This window comes from Coprinopsis cinerea (assembly GCF_000182895.1).
Source record: "Coprinopsis cinerea okayama7#130 chromosome 4 map unlocalized cont3.4, whole genome shotgun sequence".
Classification (NCBI taxonomy): domain Eukaryota; kingdom Fungi; phylum Basidiomycota; class Agaricomycetes; order Agaricales; family Psathyrellaceae; genus Coprinopsis; species Coprinopsis cinerea.
The window spans coordinates 3,119,129-3,135,184 of NW_003307541.1; the positions used below are offsets into that span (position 1 = coordinate 3,119,129).

The 16,056-nt window shown below is 52.3% G+C and overlaps 6 protein-coding genes across 6 annotated transcripts; 2 read left to right on the plus strand and 4 right to left on the minus strand.

Annotated features, from left to right (window-relative positions):
* Positions 1 to 361: 361 nt before the first annotated feature.
* On the plus strand, positions 362 to 1,343 carry CC1G_08093 (hypothetical protein; the record flags this gene model as incomplete). Its single annotated transcript, XM_001836656.2, has 3 exons — positions 362 to 427; positions 492 to 1,048; positions 1,220 to 1,343. 3 exons carry the CDS (start codon positions 362 to 364, stop codon positions 1,341 to 1,343), a joined length of 747 nt encoding a protein of 248 aa, XP_001836708.2.
* Positions 1,344 to 1,561: 218 nt separating this feature from the next.
* CC1G_08094 (high affinity methionine permease) lies at positions 1,562 to 3,456 on the minus strand (the record flags this gene model as incomplete). The annotated part of the gene is made up of 7 exons (XM_001836657.2): positions 1,562 to 1,998; positions 2,054 to 2,168; positions 2,225 to 2,509; positions 2,564 to 2,883; positions 2,949 to 3,051; positions 3,102 to 3,225; positions 3,281 to 3,456. 7 exons carry the CDS (start codon positions 3,454 to 3,456, stop codon positions 1,562 to 1,564), a joined length of 1,560 nt encoding a protein of 519 aa, XP_001836709.2.
* A 1,638-nt stretch (positions 3,457 to 5,094) lies between these two features.
* CC1G_08095 (hypothetical protein) lies at positions 5,095 to 7,164 on the minus strand (the record flags this gene model as incomplete). The annotated part of the gene is made up of 4 exons (XM_001836658.2): positions 5,095 to 5,608; positions 5,661 to 5,737; positions 5,793 to 5,961; positions 6,023 to 7,164. 4 exons carry the CDS (start codon positions 7,162 to 7,164, stop codon positions 5,095 to 5,097), a joined length of 1,902 nt encoding a protein of 633 aa, XP_001836710.2.
* A 585-nt stretch (positions 7,165 to 7,749) lies between these two features.
* On the minus strand, positions 7,750 to 9,399 carry CC1G_08096 (hypothetical protein; the record flags this gene model as incomplete). The annotated part of the gene is made up of 1 exon (XM_001836659.2): positions 7,750 to 9,399. The coding sequence occupies one exon, from the start codon at positions 9,397 to 9,399 to the stop codon at positions 7,750 to 7,752; it is 1,650 nt and encodes a 549-aa protein (XP_001836711.2).
* A 385-nt stretch (positions 9,400 to 9,784) lies between these two features.
* Positions 9,785 to 11,031, minus strand: CC1G_08097 (hypothetical protein; the record flags this gene model as incomplete). The annotated part of the gene is made up of 6 exons (XM_001836660.2): positions 9,785 to 10,030; positions 10,109 to 10,146; positions 10,220 to 10,381; positions 10,410 to 10,526; positions 10,558 to 10,743; positions 10,791 to 11,031. The coding sequence occupies 6 exons, from the start codon at positions 11,029 to 11,031 to the stop codon at positions 9,785 to 9,787; spliced, it is 990 nt and encodes a 329-aa protein (XP_001836712.2).
* A 397-nt stretch (positions 11,032 to 11,428) lies between these two features.
* CC1G_08098 (phosphate transporter) lies at positions 11,429 to 15,940 on the plus strand (the record flags this gene model as incomplete). The annotated part of the gene is made up of 15 exons (XM_001836661.2): positions 11,429 to 11,493; positions 11,959 to 12,009; positions 12,059 to 12,700; positions 12,748 to 13,338; positions 13,389 to 13,589; positions 13,634 to 13,673; positions 13,732 to 13,782; positions 13,925 to 14,326; positions 14,378 to 14,551; positions 14,627 to 14,799; positions 14,873 to 14,963; positions 15,016 to 15,056; positions 15,197 to 15,579; positions 15,792 to 15,801; positions 15,877 to 15,940. The coding sequence occupies 15 exons, from the start codon at positions 11,429 to 11,431 to the stop codon at positions 15,938 to 15,940; spliced, it is 2,979 nt and encodes a 992-aa protein (XP_001836713.2).
* Between the last annotated feature and the right edge of the window lie 116 nt (positions 15,941 to 16,056).

Sequence of the window (16,056 nt, forward strand, 5' to 3'; positions counted from 1 at the left end):
CCAAGCACGACTTCTCTGCTATATCGAGAGATATCGAGACGTTCGACAATAGCGGCACATGATAACCGATCATTCCCTGCTATTGTGAGCAAACCATAGCCCTCATCCAGCTGCTGGGCCCGATTGGAATGCCACAGGGGAAGGGGGGTGATCGACGAGCGAAAGGAGGCGACAGTGTTTCTCTTATACCCTCACCACAGTTCTTTTCGAGTTCCTCCACTCGTACGTCTGGTGTCTAAACCCTGCTCTCCTGCGTGTAGTGCAACAAATGCTTACTTCCTCTTTCAAATCCTAGACGTCGAGTTCTCTCTGGGTCCGGCACTCCAGAGACTTGTCCCCCATCACACTCAGGCTGTCCAACATGACCTATCTCAACTACGTTGAAGTTTTCGACAAGGCTATCATAGTCGATCCTATCTTTAAGAAGGTGCGTACTTTCTACCTCACCGGACCTTCGAATCTGCGACTAAAACGAGGGTACGAACTCGTAGCTGGACCGTCGCCTGGCACTTACAGGCAAGACATGGAACGTACGACAACTATTCGAAGTCAAATGCTACGCCCAAGACGCCCGGGACTTCTTCAAAGACATCCTCCTCGAATCCCTCAACACCTTCGAGGATTATCAAGTCGACGAGCGCTCCTACCCTCCCATCACCACCATCCACCCTTTCACCGAACCATTCGGCGACCCCTTTCTCGCCGTCGTCCAAGAGCCCAACCTCGAGAGCGTCGAGAAACTCGTCTGCTTGATCCTCTTCTCTGAACACATCATCGCGTTCTGTGACTCCTGCTTCCCTTCCCACAAAGGGAATACAGACACCGAAGACGAGGACGAGGAAGATGAAGACTTTCGCATGGAGTTCGTTCAGAACTTTGAAGACTCCGATACCTCATGCTCTGACGACGACGGCCTGCGCATCGACATTGAGCCTTTGATGGAGGGCATCACTCTGCATTCGCCTACGTCAATCGGCGCATCGGATAATCTCGAGCGAGGGATCGAGGAGATGTTGAAGCTGGTTGCCTCCAAGGACGGTTCTGCTCTGTCCGCCATGACATAGTTCAACACGCGTTTTCTACTTTACCATTCCTGTCGCCCCGCTGGTCGAAATATCGGGGTTTGCTCACTCTCTTTCCACAACGCATTTACACATTAGTGGTAGTAATCTCTTACCATATGCACCGCAGAGCGTTTGTTTATATTAGTTCCATGTAGTGCCTACCTGTCGCCAGCAAGCAGCCTGGCTGCTTCGACATACGCAGCGACATGCGCCGACTTTCCAATCCACCAAACCGAGATTCTTCGCTTGGTAGATCCAACCATAACATGTGTACCCTGAGGTGTCCCCGTTCGGAGGACAATGCAATTACGCAATTATAACTACGATATACAAGATAAAAAGTCTATGAAAGCAAGAAGAAAACGAAACCAGAAGCCACAAAAGAGTCGCCTAGAAGATCGAATGCGTAGTGGACGTGCGCGTGCGTGAAATGAACGTCATAAGAAATGTACAGTCCCAAAGATCCCCCAAAATCCCTTAAATCGTCGAATCTATCCTCACCGCCTCCACTGGAATACGTGACGAACAAGACCATCCTTCCCGACTTCCTCCACTCGCACGAGTTTGTATCCCAGCACCTTGGGAAGGATACGTGCCCAAATGATCCAGTACACCAATCCGAGTCCAAACACAGCCCATCCGGCCACAGCGTGTGTCCAGTAGGGGAGGGATTCGTAGGGTTCGGCGCCTGGTGGAGGTCGGGTGAGGGGAACGATGAACAAGAACACGTTGGCGGCGCCGAAGAAGGCAGAGGTGATCAAGCCCCAGATGGGCACACCGGGCCAGTCATGGTACGGTCGGAAGTGGAGGTAGACGATTCCGAAGGAGATGGCGGCGTTGATGACGGAGAGGGGGTATGAGATGACGTTGAGGACGAAGTTGTAGGCGTCCCCGGGAGGGAGGGCGAAGATGACGATCAAGCAGACGACCCAGTCTGGTGGAGAAATGTCAGAAGGCGTCGGCAAAGTGGTGAATAGGATGCAACTTACGAAGACCGAGACCGACCAAAGGCGCATTGAATGGTCGGTTGGAGCCCCAGAACTTGCTGAATGGAAGGATACCCTCTCGTCCGAGCTCCTGGTTTACACGACCTTGGGAGAAGACCTGCAGGCACTTGTAAGACCCTGTCTAGTTCCAAATGGAGACGCACTGAAACTTACAACGGAGAGGACGTTTCCAAGGGCAGAAAGGGCGACAAACACCGACAGAGCACGAGTCGCTTTCTCGCCATAGACATTCTCGAATAGGAGAGCAGCGACGAGCCGACCAGAGCCTGTAATCTCCTCCTTGGTCGCAGCGGCAAAGTAGGCGATATTGGCGAGGATGTAGAGGATGGTGATGAAGCCAATGGCCAAGGGACCTGCGATGCGGATGGTGCGTTGAGGGTTCCTGACTTCAGAAAGAGCGTAATTGACGTTGCTGAATCCAATATACGACCAGATAACCTATCACACGAGTCAGGGAAACAAACGAGACTCTGATAGTCCGTGGAAACGTACATTGTACAAGCTCAGGCAGAAAGAGCTGGCGCTAGCGGTTGTACCCTCGAACGCATTGGAGAAGTTGTTGGGCTTGGGAACCTTCATGTGTCCACCGAGGGCCACGAAACCGGTGATAATGACGAAGATGAGGACCAGGACCTTGAAGATACCCAAGAAGTTTTGAAGGCGGAGGCCCCATTTCAACGCGGTACCGTGAATAAGGAAGGCGAATGTGAGGCAGGCGAAACCGACAGCTCGGAGTTTCCACCGCGTAGGGTCAGCATTGGCGGCTCGAAGGATGTATTCGCCAAAGACAAGAGAGTTTCCGGCAGCCCAGGCTAGCAACGCACGCGGTGCAACTGTCAGTACCGGAGTGCGACTGGGAAGAGAAGGAGATGCGTACCAAGAAGAACACCATTTGCTGCGAACATGGACGTAATGAGGTATTTTGGTTTCCTGAAGAGATACTCCAAATAGTTCTTCTCGCCTCCATTTCTGGGAATCGCCTGGAAGAATGTCAAGTTAACCACTCCTGGAAGATGAAGAGTGTACTCACCGAACCCCATACAATATAGACATGCATACCGGCAGCAGCAATGATTGCTCCGATGACCCACATAAACAGAGCGAGGCCTACACTCCCACTGAGGCCAAGAATCGTACTCGGTGTTGCGAAGACGCTGGGAAAGGGTTAGGTGAGACGAATGACGCTAGACAGCCATAGAACGAACGTACCCAGTACCGATGATTCTGTTGAAAATAATGAAAATGGCAGAGACTAGGCCAATTTGCCTTCGGTTGGGATCTGTCGAGTCGTCTCCTTGCTCGAACTTGAAAGAGCCATCGCTGCTCTTGACGTCAACCTCCGCGGGGGTGCCCTTGGGCTCGTCGATGACCTTTTTGTCGGACATCGTCGTAATGAGCGAATGGGAAAATGAGAGGGCAGGGAGGGGGAAAACTCACCGAAGAATCATCGCCCTTCTTCACATCTTTAAACTCTCCATCATAGAACCCATTTGGAACGCCCTTCATGTCGTTTACGACAAACGGTGGGTATAACGGCGGGGATGAGTGAGGAAATCCACCTGCCACGACTTCTTATGGCGAAGACGCTGGATTGCACCATCCTGACGATCTCTCGCAAGTTTTCCGAAAGATGGAAGGTGGTGTTGGTGGAATGTTGAGCCTGAGGACATGCACCATGCGGTCTCTGCACCGCATTGTGTCAAAGCCCTTCCGAGCCACCCTCCGAATTGTTCTCCCGCTGGAAGCCCCGCGTGCACCTACATAGTAGCTTTAAAAATAGCTTCGGGCGAGGCTTCACTTGGGGCTTCGCTGAACGTCGTCCGAATATAGTTTATGGCTTCCGAAAGAGGCTCTCGAGGAGGTTTCCAGTCCGAACTGGTCTCGAGAAGAGCGTCGATCTCGAAGTTGGAGCCAAGACTTTTTTTGCCTCGTCCGCTCCAGGTACGTCATCGCGGGCGGAGCTCTGCCCACCTCGCCAGGACTCAACTGGACTCAACCATTCAATTGCCAGCCCGGACTGGTCCGCTCCTGGACAGCGTACATACTGACTCGACAAGCCTTTGAAGGATTCGCAATATCAGTGAATAATGAGCAATTCACGATAGACTGTTACATCTGATTCACTTACCATATGGTTCGTTCACGACGCACGCGACCGTCTAAGTAGAGTTTGGAGTTGAGGATGCGAGCAGACCAATCGAACCCCAAGCCTGGAGGCCACAGGCTTGGGTTTCTGAAGAATGAATGTCGGCCTTCGAGTCTGGCGAGCACCATAAGGCCTGAGGTAGAAACATTTGGCAAAGCGGTTCGCTCTGCAGCCGACAACCTACAGGCGGATAGTGGAGAAGATGAAAGATGCAAACAGCGCGCCCGCCGAGCCTCTCGGTCCGACTTGACCATCACAACGGCCGAAGCCTTCTTTTTGACCCGCCCCAGCCCGCCCCCCGAGCACCGATCGGGAAGGCACAAGGCGCCCAAGGTCCCAAGAGCGGAAGCAAAAATTGACAGGACAGGGACTCGGAGAAGCTTTGAAATGCTGCCTGCCTTTGGGAACCTTGGGCGCCTGGGGAAAAGAAAGTGGTAGGAAACCATGCCCCTGCTGTTACCTTTTTGCCGATTCCAGGACTCACCAGCGTCCAAACTCCTCAAGGATGTTACCCCCGCCGGAAACCCACCGGCAAAGCGTCCTGCAAAACCTGGCACAGTGGCGTTGGCCAAGCATTCGGTGTACAAGGTGGATGCGACAGGGCTGTCGCAGCCCTCATGATGCATGATTTCTCTGATTCGCTCTCTTCGTCGGCCGTGATTCGACGACTACTCTGCCTGCAATGCCATCGATCTGTCTGAAGGCCAACTCTGCAACCTCTCCACTCGGGTGTATCGCTTAGGCCACAGACCGAGGAAATATAAGGGCCCGTCATGGACGACTTTCCTGTAGCCCCAAACGTCTGTTGCACACACGGCAGTCTGCAACACTGTTCCCTCACATTCACTCGTTTCGGTGCCTGGCAATAACAATCTATTCATTTAGTAGATGGAAGAGAAGGCAAAGACGTGGACCGATCCCGCCTCGGGGGTCGTACAGGTTTGAATCCAAGAAGGCCCTGCCCGCCACCGCCCTTCAACCCATCATCTACCCCACCAGCCGTTCGCTCAGGCCACTCAGCCGGGACAACCGGAGTCCTAAGCTGCGTGAACGAAAGCGACTTGGTCGTCGAAGGCGGAGACAAAGGCGGAAGAACAGGTTTCCTTTCCCTCTCCCTCTCCTCCGCCTCCTGCTTCTCAACCCTCCTCCTCTCATCCGCTAACCTCAATTGTCCGACCATCTTCTCCCATTCTCTGTCGTACGGGGTACCCCATCGATTGAAGGAAAGGTTGACCAGGCAGAAGTAGAGGATGCCCAGTCCTAGGATGGCAGAGAATGCGATACGCGGCCCTAGTGCTTCGCTGGGTCGTAGCTGCGGCTCGGAAGGTTGGTTAAGGGTACCCGTTGTCCAAGCGAATGAGGTGATGCAGACTAGGAAGAAGATCATGGACCTGGATGAATGTAAGACCTCAAAAAGTAATTTCACCTCGGGAGACAACGTACCATCCTAGCCAGGTACCGGGCATCGCCAGAAAGGTCCAGGAGTTCCAAAAACTCGACTTGGAGCTCCGCTGTACATCCTGTTTGACTGTTAGGAAACCCGATAATGAACAGAGTGAGGGGACAGTGCAGTACCTGAACCCACAACACCGCTTTATACGTCTTCTTCATCGTCCCAAATCGAACGATATACACACACCCATAGACCAAACTCGCCAACCCGCACACCAACGAGAACAAAGCAGACCACCGGGTGACAGGACTAGCTTCAGCCGAAGGAATCTGTAGAAGGGTAAGGATCGCACTACGATTCGTCTCTCGATATCAATTGACCGACCAACATGAGAATACCTAAAAGAACTCACCTGAGAAGTAGCGACGAAACAAGGTTCAGGATCGTCCATTCAGCTAATAATCCATCCACAAAGGACTTCCACGCCTTCCGAAGCTTCTCGGGTGATGCATTATCGGGATCTGCACTTGCAGAAGGCCGGGGAGAAGGGTTTCTCGAGGGTTGCCTTCCAGGATACGGTATGATAGGACGCGTAGTCGTGCTTGGATCCAGCCTCTCGTCCTCGACAATTAGTCTTGCAAGTTCTTCAACACCCATCCGATTAACCTCGTCGAAAACTGAGGTAGCACGGGAATAGTAGAGTTCCGGAAGACCGAGCATCGAATAGAGGTATGCCTGGCGAGGAATGTCGGCGGTGACGAATGTATACACGATGGCTGGGTACGAGGAACGTTCCACTGCTTTCAAAGCCCATGGGTCTTCCATCCTCAGTTGGGCGTGGTGGCCAAACTGCGCCCCTTCAATGGCGACCTCTGGTGCCCTGAAGGCCTGCACCCGGGGACCAAATTCGGGTTCATGCATCTTGATGAAAGGAAAAGGCTGGTCGAATGTCGGTTCGCGGACAACTTGGGCAGGCATGACAGGCGAACCTCTCATTCTTTCGTATTCGTCTCTTTCGTCGGGATGCCTGATAGGTTCAGGGGGTGGTCTCCACCAGCGGGATTCTCGTGGGGAGTTGTCCAAGGGTCGAACCACTGGCGTTACGAACTCGGCTTCTTGAATAGGCGACGGTGGCGAGCGGAAGCCCCTCGCGTATCTGGATTCCGATTCCAAGTTCATAGGCGGGGGGAGTGCAATCCCGGGACTACCACCACCCTCCTCGCTTGGTCGTCCCCTCGGAACCTGATCGCGAGCACTGTCGTAGTTCGCAAAGAACGATTCTGAATCTCGTTGGATGATGGGTGGTGGTCGAGGATGAGAGGGCCCAGACGAGCGCGCCGCATTGCTCGACCCCGTCGTCCCATTATCGTTGATCCCCAATGTCGAGGGCGGCGAGTTCCCCAACCGCGGTGTGCCCACGAGGCGTCTCACAGGTCTGCCGTTGCTCCTCGCTGGTGTGAGAGGCAGGATAATTGGCAAGGTCGGGGTGAGATTGAAGTCGAGATTGAGTTCGCTGGAGTCGCTCCGCCCTGGCGTCGGTGCTGGAGAGGCCATGGGCGTCAATGGTCATAGATGCTGTTTAAAGCAAGTTAATATACTTCATAGACTTCTATATCCCCTAAATCAGGGTTCTCGAGGCCCTCGTGGCCCACGTCGAAACTCCGCTAAACATCCTTTTGGTTCATTCAAGTCTTCCGTTCCGCCAGTCGTTCGGTGCTTGGTTCTCCTAGTGACCGCGGGACTTTGATGGTCTGTGCATTTAACGTAGTCTGAGGCTTGTGAGGGTGCAAAGATTTGAAGATCATTGGATGAAACTGGTATGAGCGGAGGACCATGATGTGGTTGAGGAGAAAGCCGTGTCCGAGAAATCCGGCTGGGACAAGCGTCATCGGTCCTAATTACTGACACCACAGCTGGTCGAGCTCTTGATGCAGACGAGAGAAGATCATCGACCTGGGCTGAGCGCTGTTGAAAGAGTCAAAGGGATGATGGTGAGTTGAAATCGATTTCTACAAATCCAGAAATGTGCCTACCATCGGCCAAACCCTCCATAAGTATTGCCAATAGTGACAAGGGCATTCCAAGAACTACAAGATGGTATTACAGCTAGATATCGATAAAAATACATTCTCAGTTCTTCTAGTATTGTCCCTGCTCCCTCCCTCCTTCGCTAACAAACTTGGCACAGTGCGCCATGATAGGATACGACGCCGGTCCAGTCAAGTCCTGGATGGAAACAAACTCTACATCCACTCCTACCCCCGCCAACCGCGCGAACCAGTTATTGGGCATGCTCGTGATGAACCCCCTTCCAGCAGGCGGGATATAGAACTTGATCCTGTTAGGCGTTTCCCCACCCTGGTCGGCCGCACCGACACTCGCAGTCGCATTCCGTCGAGCAAAGAAGTCGACGGTATGCTGCATCGTCGTATTCGAATTCGGAGCTTTCTTAAACGCGATACCCTGAAGCCCAGGCAACTCCAATGCACCTGTCTCCCCGCGCCTAGTTCTCTGGGGCCTGAAAACGTCGAAATTCGGAAGATGCAGCCACTTGATAGGCACAAACCCTCGAAGGATGGCATCGAGATCCGGAGGCCTTAACGACGAATCCTCCAACGAGAGGATATCGAGCTGGTTTCGAGAGCGTCGGACGAAGTCCCAGATGGTGTTGTACCGCGTGTTCATGTCGATGTTGCAGAGACGGAGGACGCGTAGTGCGGGTAGGGTGAACGTGGCGACGTAGTACGAGGGTTCTTCGCCTGAGATGATGAGTCGTTCAATGTTGGGATGGGTGACGACGTTCGATGGTCCGCCGCGGATGTAGAACGCTCTGTTGGTGAGGAGAAGTTCCTTGAGAGCGGGGAAGCGGGAAACGACTGTTGCAATGGCGTTGAAGTTGCCTTGGAAAGAGCCCAAGTGGAGCGATTCAATTCCGCCATGGTGGGGAATAGCTGTGGGGAGCTGCTCGGCATGGAACCCGAGCCATTTGAGGTGCAGACTCCTGAGACGGGGCCACAACTGGAGAGGCAGGTGGTTCAGAGTACTGAGTTGGTCGAACCTCGGTCTAATCCCGATTGCCAACCTCTGTATATCAGGCCAGGAAGTCTGAGCGTTCGGGTTGGAGACTGTCGCGAGAATGTGGTTCATGAGCATCGGCGGGACGCCCAATAGGCTAATTTCCGACCACTGTCTCGCCACGGATAGGACACGTTCCAGGGCTTGGAAGGATGCAGATACTTCGTTATCTGCTGCACTCGAGTAGCGTTGAGGAGAGCGTCGGATTAGGACGCGCATGTCCCCGGATGAACCACCCCTATCCAACCACCGATTGACCTGGCTCGTCGGGTCCGTCGCTGAGCCCGAAAGAAAGTCATCAGGGACCGTAAGACCCAGACCCCTCCACAGTCGAGGGCTGGAAGATGCGATATCCCTCCATTTCTTGCAAACCAACTGCATATTGGTAAGCTGGGTCCGGTCTTGTTGGAACAAGAGGGTAGCATCATCGAAGACTTCTTCCATGATTCGGGATATGATTTCGGGTGGAACTTTGCGGATTGGTGAGAGGTAGGATAGGTAGAAGTCACGCTGTTCTTCGAGCCCTTTTTTCCTCTCCCTGGCAGCCAGGAGAGCGGCGCGAAGGGTTCCGATTTCCTCGTCCGCCGCCTCGATGTCGTCGCGCAGGGACCTGATTTGGTTCCTGGCCTCTTGTTCCAGTACATCTTGAGGGAGCTGCTCTAGGGTGGCACCTATTTGGGCTTTGTCGAAGGTATTGGCCATCGTGACGTCCATGGCGGTATCTAGGGTGAAAACGCGAGTTGTGAACCCCAGAACGGGATAGAATGTGATAATGAGAATTCCACCAGTGACTAGTGACTGACCTGGGCTTTAAAACGAAAATATTTTTCTATTCCAATGTATTCAGGTCCCCTTTACCTCTTCGAAGGTCTAGCTAAGTTTAGACGGACGAAGATGGTGGTTGAGAAGCAAGAAGCAAATCCTTTGTTTGCATAAATTTCACACAGATCCAAACAACACCCGACTCGGAAGACCGTGACCGTTCTGCTTAGTATCATCCACCACTTGCGCTCGCTGCGACCCCGCCATTCGACCCGTGTAGCTAATCCCAGGTGGCTGATTCCCTGGAAAATAATAACCTAACACTTGGCCTCCACCATCAAGTTTCAGCGACTTTCTCCCCTTCAAACCGGACAGAACAAGCGACCAAATTGACCATTAGAGAAACAAGCCACTGTTCTACCTCATTCCACCTCGCCAAATGAGCTTCCGATACATGAACGCGTAATGCAACGCGTTCGAGGATCGATAGTCCTGGGTTGACAGCTTTGTCAGGTACAGGCCAGTCGTCGAGGTAAGTCCAAGTACTACGTGGTCCACCAACTCGATGGTCAGGTCTTCCAAGCTGTTAAGTTGGGTAGAGAGGTTTTGACGGCTTATGTCAGTCCAATGAGTTGGGACATGCGGACGCTAGAAGATACACGTCAGATTCTTCAGAGATATCGAGGATAGTCATTGGTGCTGCTGATAGTCAGTATCAGAGGTATATCTTCAGATGGGTATGAGTGCTGGCAATCTGAGAGTAAATACGCACGATAAGTACCATCTAGGTCGTCCTCAGAAGATGGATGAAGTGGACTTCCAGCTATCTTGCCACTTCTGCGCATGGCCTGGATCCACTGTGAGTCGTGAGGCCTCTCGGAGTCTGTGAAGTCGGAAGGGGCCACGAGGATTCCGTACGGGCTCGATGAACGTGCTAAACGGATAGCAGCAATTCTTGGTACTGAGCCTGACGAGCTTAGGCACAGCGCCCGGTCGCACATTACTATGATGCCCATCCGCTTCCAACTCTTCAAAGTCCACCATTACTCCCTCGAGAGCCAAGTACCTCACGTTCAAGACTACAGAGACGACAGACAATAGAATGCTGACGATGCTGATAAATCTTGACGTTCTGGATGGTAGGGAGAGCAGACAAACAACCGATTGCTCCTTTCCCATCCTCGGGAAAGTACCCCCATTCTGTACAGTCGCTGATGAGGGCTACCTTTTCCACTTCTCCAACAGCGTTGTGATGTCCGCGAGGTGTTTGAAGTTCGCTTCGTTGTGTACCGCAATCTTAGAAACATACGGTTTACCTTTCACCGATCCTCGATCACTTTGACGCAACGACAGAGTAGCTCGACGCGATTCTGCAGTACTTCGAGGAGGGATTGGCCTCACTTCGAGAATAGAAGTAGCGGATCTCTGAGGAAGATTCGGATCTATCGGTATGGGTGGATTCTTTGTCCTGGGGTAGTATTGTCGGCCGACCAGAGAGAACTGGGCGAGCGCACGCTTGTCGTCTGTCATGCAATCGATGCGGTGGTCAATCACTGTCAGTTCCCAATGAGATAGACGAGACATCGGATGTCGAGTTGGAACAAAGGGCGCTAGTCCTGCCAGAGCTGCTTCGCCCACAACTGTGCCTACGACCAGGTGTGGGTCCCAATCAGTAACTACTAGGCGCCCGAGGCAGTTGATGGTGATTGTGAAGGCGGCGCTATCAGTCCCAATCTCAAGCCGAACGTGGGTTCAGATTCTATAGCCTATCGTTGCAACCAGAGAGGGGAGGCCGATCATGGTTGAGACTCGTCCGTTACACTTGCTCTCGTCGTCCAGCATGCCTTGATATGGTTCGAGTCATGGTAGAGCCACTAAGCATTTAGCATCGGGCGCTGGTGGTTCGCAGCACAAACGTTCGTGGGATCCAGAGTCAAGTTGATTAGCTTGACAAGGGATCAATCCTTGGTAGGTTCGCGTGATGATCCTTCCCGGACAACATAAAGTTGGGGGGATTAGTATTGTGGCGGAAAGAAAATACGTGGGGTGAGTCGTGGCGGATGGAACTTGCTGTTCAGCTGAAGATTTGAAGCTCTCTCCACAGATAGTTCTCGCAGCCTGAATATGCACAATGCAAGGCGACTTTTGACTGGAAGAACGAGATATTTCCCCTATTTTCCATAGTTCAGGATAGGGGCTGCCGAACTCGGCATCAGTGTGATTTCCTTTTTCGTATCTAGTTTCCGCCTGCGAGTTGCTGCGCTGGGCAAAGTTTTGGCGTCATTTCGGACCACAACCACGACGAACGGGGTCCCCACGATTCGGCTAACGCTTCCCTATATGAGTCTCTTACTTTAAGTCCCTTTAAAGTGGAGTCTATACCCCTCGTACCCTTAAGACGCCGGCGCTTACAGGCGAGAGTTGGTTTTCTACAACCAGGATTCATCATGAAGTTCAGGTGCATTTTGTGCTTTTGAAGTCTAGTTTCGTTACTGATTTTGTTTTGTGCAGTGCATCTCTAAAGTTCAATGCAGTCTCGGACTGGTGGGACGAGTACATTGCGTGAGTGTCGAGTCATGCAGCAACGAAAGCCATGTCTGACAGTAATCAGCTACGATTCTCTGAAAAAGTTCATCTACCAGCTCGAGAAACAGCAGGTCCAGCACGGGGAAATCCTTCCTCAAGCCGACCTTGAGGCTGGAGAACATGTATCATTGCTCAGAGACGAGGACACCACCTCGACCGACGCTGCTTTCATCCCGTTACTCGACCGTGAGCTCAAGAAAATCGTCAGTTTCTACGAGATCCAGTCCAAGGAGTTGTTCGACGAGCTCGAGGAGCTAGAGGAAGCCGTCAGGGAGCAGGAGGCATTGGGCAATACCGACCGCTACAACGACTATTCGGACGGGGATGATGAAGACGATGACGACAGTATCTCGAGAAGTCCTAGCCGAGCAACGCACACCCGCCAAACCAGCAGACGACGCAGTCGACCCCGTCGAGCAACGCTGAGCCACGACCCAGTCCGACGGTCGAGTATCGCCTCCGATGGCGACGGTGCAATATCCAGACTGGTCAACTCGCTGAGGGACAGCTTCTCAGGGGAGAACACCGTCTGGACATCTGGCACAGACTATGCCTACGACACCCGTCTCCTATTCAAGAGGAGGATTACGAACCTCTACATCCAGTTCACCAACCTCAGGTCCTACGTGGAACTGAACTACTCTGGTTTCCGTAAGATCATCAAGAAGTACGTACCTCGTGTTGTCGTCGAAGGGCGCCTCTGACGTCTTGCAGGTACGATAAAGTGACCTATTCGGAGTTGAAGGATAGGTACCTGCACCAAGTGGTCGAACCAGCATTGCCTTTCACTGCTACTTCCAAGGACCAATTGAATGCTGGAATCAACACCCTCATCGACTTGTACACCAAGTGTGTAACGCGAGACGACAGGAACTTGGCCAAAGAACAGCTCAAATTGCATCAACGTGAAAACATTGCTTGGGAGCGAGACACCGTATGGCGACAGATGATTGGACGCGAGAGAAGAGGAGAAGGAGATCCCGAACTCGATGGCGCCGTGATAATGAAAGGCCCGGAGCCTCCAGTCCTCGACGTTCCAACGCCCGTCGGCCGGTTCAAGATCACCAAGAGGAAGATCTATAAGGTGGTGGCAGCGTTACTCTTCGTCATTCTCCTCAACACGAAGATGTTCGAGGAGGTCGAGGCCAACAACTGCTTCGCAATCCTCTGCCTTTGCACGTTCCTGTGGGCGACCGAAGCAATCCCGCTGTTCGTGACGTCGTTGTTTGTCCCGCTCCTGTTGGTTCTCTTCAGAGTTATCCGTGACGAAGAGGGTGAACGCCTGTCCACTCAGGGTGCCACCAAGTACGTACATGTTCTTCTCATGTTTCTCGTCAAACTGACGACATCCCTAGATTTGTGTTTTCGATCATGTTTTCACCAACCATCATGTTGTTGATCGGTGGCTTCACGATCTCGTCTGCATTGAGCAAGACCAACATCGACCGGATTCTTATTACCCGAGTGCTGAATCTAGCCGGTTCCAAGCCAAGTACTGTGCTTCTCGCCTTCATGGGTGTTTCGTGCTTCGCCAGCATGTGGATCAGGCAAGTAAAGTTTAAATACGATGTCATACATGTTTTAATGACCTCAATGGCAGTAACGTTGCCGCACCGACCTTGTGCTTCGCGCTCATCCGGGTATGCTCAGCTGTCTACCCAGCCCCCGCTCTCCATCCACTGACCTGTTGTTTTCCAGCCCATCCTGCGAACCCTACCGCCTAAATCGGCCTTCGGTCCGTGCCTGATCGTACGTGAATGATTTTTCCTACACGCATGACCAGAAAACCTGACCTGGCACCCCTTGTTTCCTCCCTCGCTCTTGTACTTCACAAAAACCCCATGATCCCGACACCTCGTTTCTGACTGACGGTTGTTCCTCGAAATGGCAGTTGGCAATCGCACTAGCAGCGAACATCGGAGGACAGAGCTCGCCCATTTCGTCACCACAGAACCTTATTGCCCTCGCGGCTATGGACCCGCCGCTGGATTGGGCAGCATGGTTCGCGGTGGCTCTCCCCGTTTCGGCTCTTTCAATTGTTTTGATCTGGCTGTTGCTCCTCGTGGCTTACCAACCTTCACGGATGCCCGATGGAGAGGGCGAGATTGAGATCAAGCCCATTCGGCCCACCAGGGAACCTTTTACTCTCAAGCAGTATTGGGTATCCTTCGTTTGCCTTGTCACAATTGTATTGTGGTGCATCGCCCACAAGATCCAGGATTATGTCGGCGACATGGGTGTCATTGCCATCATCCCCATTGTGGCATTCTTTTCCACTAATGTACTCAAGAAGGTATGGTAATATTTTCGTTCTGTGTTCGAGGTTGCTTACGTTTGTTGGTAGGATGACTTCGAGCACTTTGCCTGGACGATCGTCTTTTTGGCGATGGGCGGTATTGCTCTTGGCAAGGGTGTTGTCGCAAGTGGTCTCCTCGTATACGTGGACACTGGTCTTCGTCATGCCCTCGAAGGCCTCTCCCTTTACTCGGTCGTACTTATCCTTTCCCCGGTCGTCCTTGTGCGTTCCACGGTCACTTCTCTTCCGTTATCCTCGCTGATCACCCTCCCTTCCGCTATCTCCTGCTGAGAATAGGTTATCTCCACTTTCATCAGCCACACTATTGCGAGCGTCTTGCTCGTACCCATTGCCAAAGAAGTTGGAAACAACCTTCCGGGACAGCCCAAAAACCTGTTGATCTTCTTGACTGCACTCATCTGCTCGGCCGGAATGGGTATGCCAGTTTCTGGATTCCCTAATCAGACTGCGTGAGTTTTCCAACCGGGATCAACGTTCTTCGCCTTTTTCTGATCAGCCTTAACTCGTGTTTGAATATTCCAGGGCCACTCAAGAAGACGAGTTGGGCGACCTATACCTGTCCAACGTTGACTTCCTCAAGAATGGCGTTCCTGCGAGTATCATCGCTACAATCGTAAGCTTTATTCCACAGTTTCAGTTTGGTCTATTCTCACACCGCCTGATAGGTCATTGCTACTGTCGGGTTTTTACTTATGAGGGCTATCGGGTACGTCTTCGACCCTTTCTATCAGAAAGGTCAGACGAGTGACTGACGTCTTCGGTTTCTAGACTATGAGCTACTAACTTATTCACCTCTTCCTATTCTGCTGTATATAACGTTTAGACCTTGGGCTTCTTTTGTGACAGATATTTCTGGTCTTTGTCATGGTTCTTCTGGGACTGTACAGTGACTACTCGTGCTCTCCATTGTTACCTTCTTCATACACGAATCAAAGAACTGGTTTACCGCACCGCAGCGGCTCTTTCGCGCTTCCTATCCCGGTGCTTGCCTTCCTCTTCTCTCGTCGAAAAGACTCACGCGTACTATTTGACAGTTTCTGACACCGTTTCGAAAGTCTCATGGGTACCAACGCCCTTTTCGGGTATCCAATTGATTCCCCGACCCAGTGAAAATCCCTTGGATAGCGGGGTTGTGGGGAAGCTCAGACAGGGAACCATTCCAAATTTTCCATTCTATCCTTTTCCAATTGTCTGCACTCACGCGGTCATTAGGGTGCAGGGAAAAATGGGTAGGTCATGTGTTCCACACCAACCCCAACCGGACTCGGTGGAGGCTGTTGCGATTGCTGATTAGAGTTGCATTGAAGCACGCCCCCCTCTCGCCTGTTGTCGTAGCACTTCTGTGAACTAGGCAACATGTATCAGCATCTCTCGAAGTCCCTCCCCAGGTGGTGTGAGCCTTCTACCGGGAAATGGCTTCATTTGTTTCGCGCTTCGACAGGTTATGGCAGGTATGTTATCCTTGAGATCAAATGAGCTAGTCCTGTCTTCTCTTTGGCATACATATTTGGTGTCCGGCTGGATAGGCGCCGGAAGACTGTGGAGACCTTTACCCAAAGGCTGTCCGGCGTCGAGTCTTTAACTGGTTAGAAGAATCGTGACGTTGGATTTGGGTCGGTGCCGAGCCGCTAAAGGTGGGGTCCGATATGCTGTACAGTTTTTCCATCGTGCAATAGCGTGCAATGTCAAAGCGCTCCACTACCCCA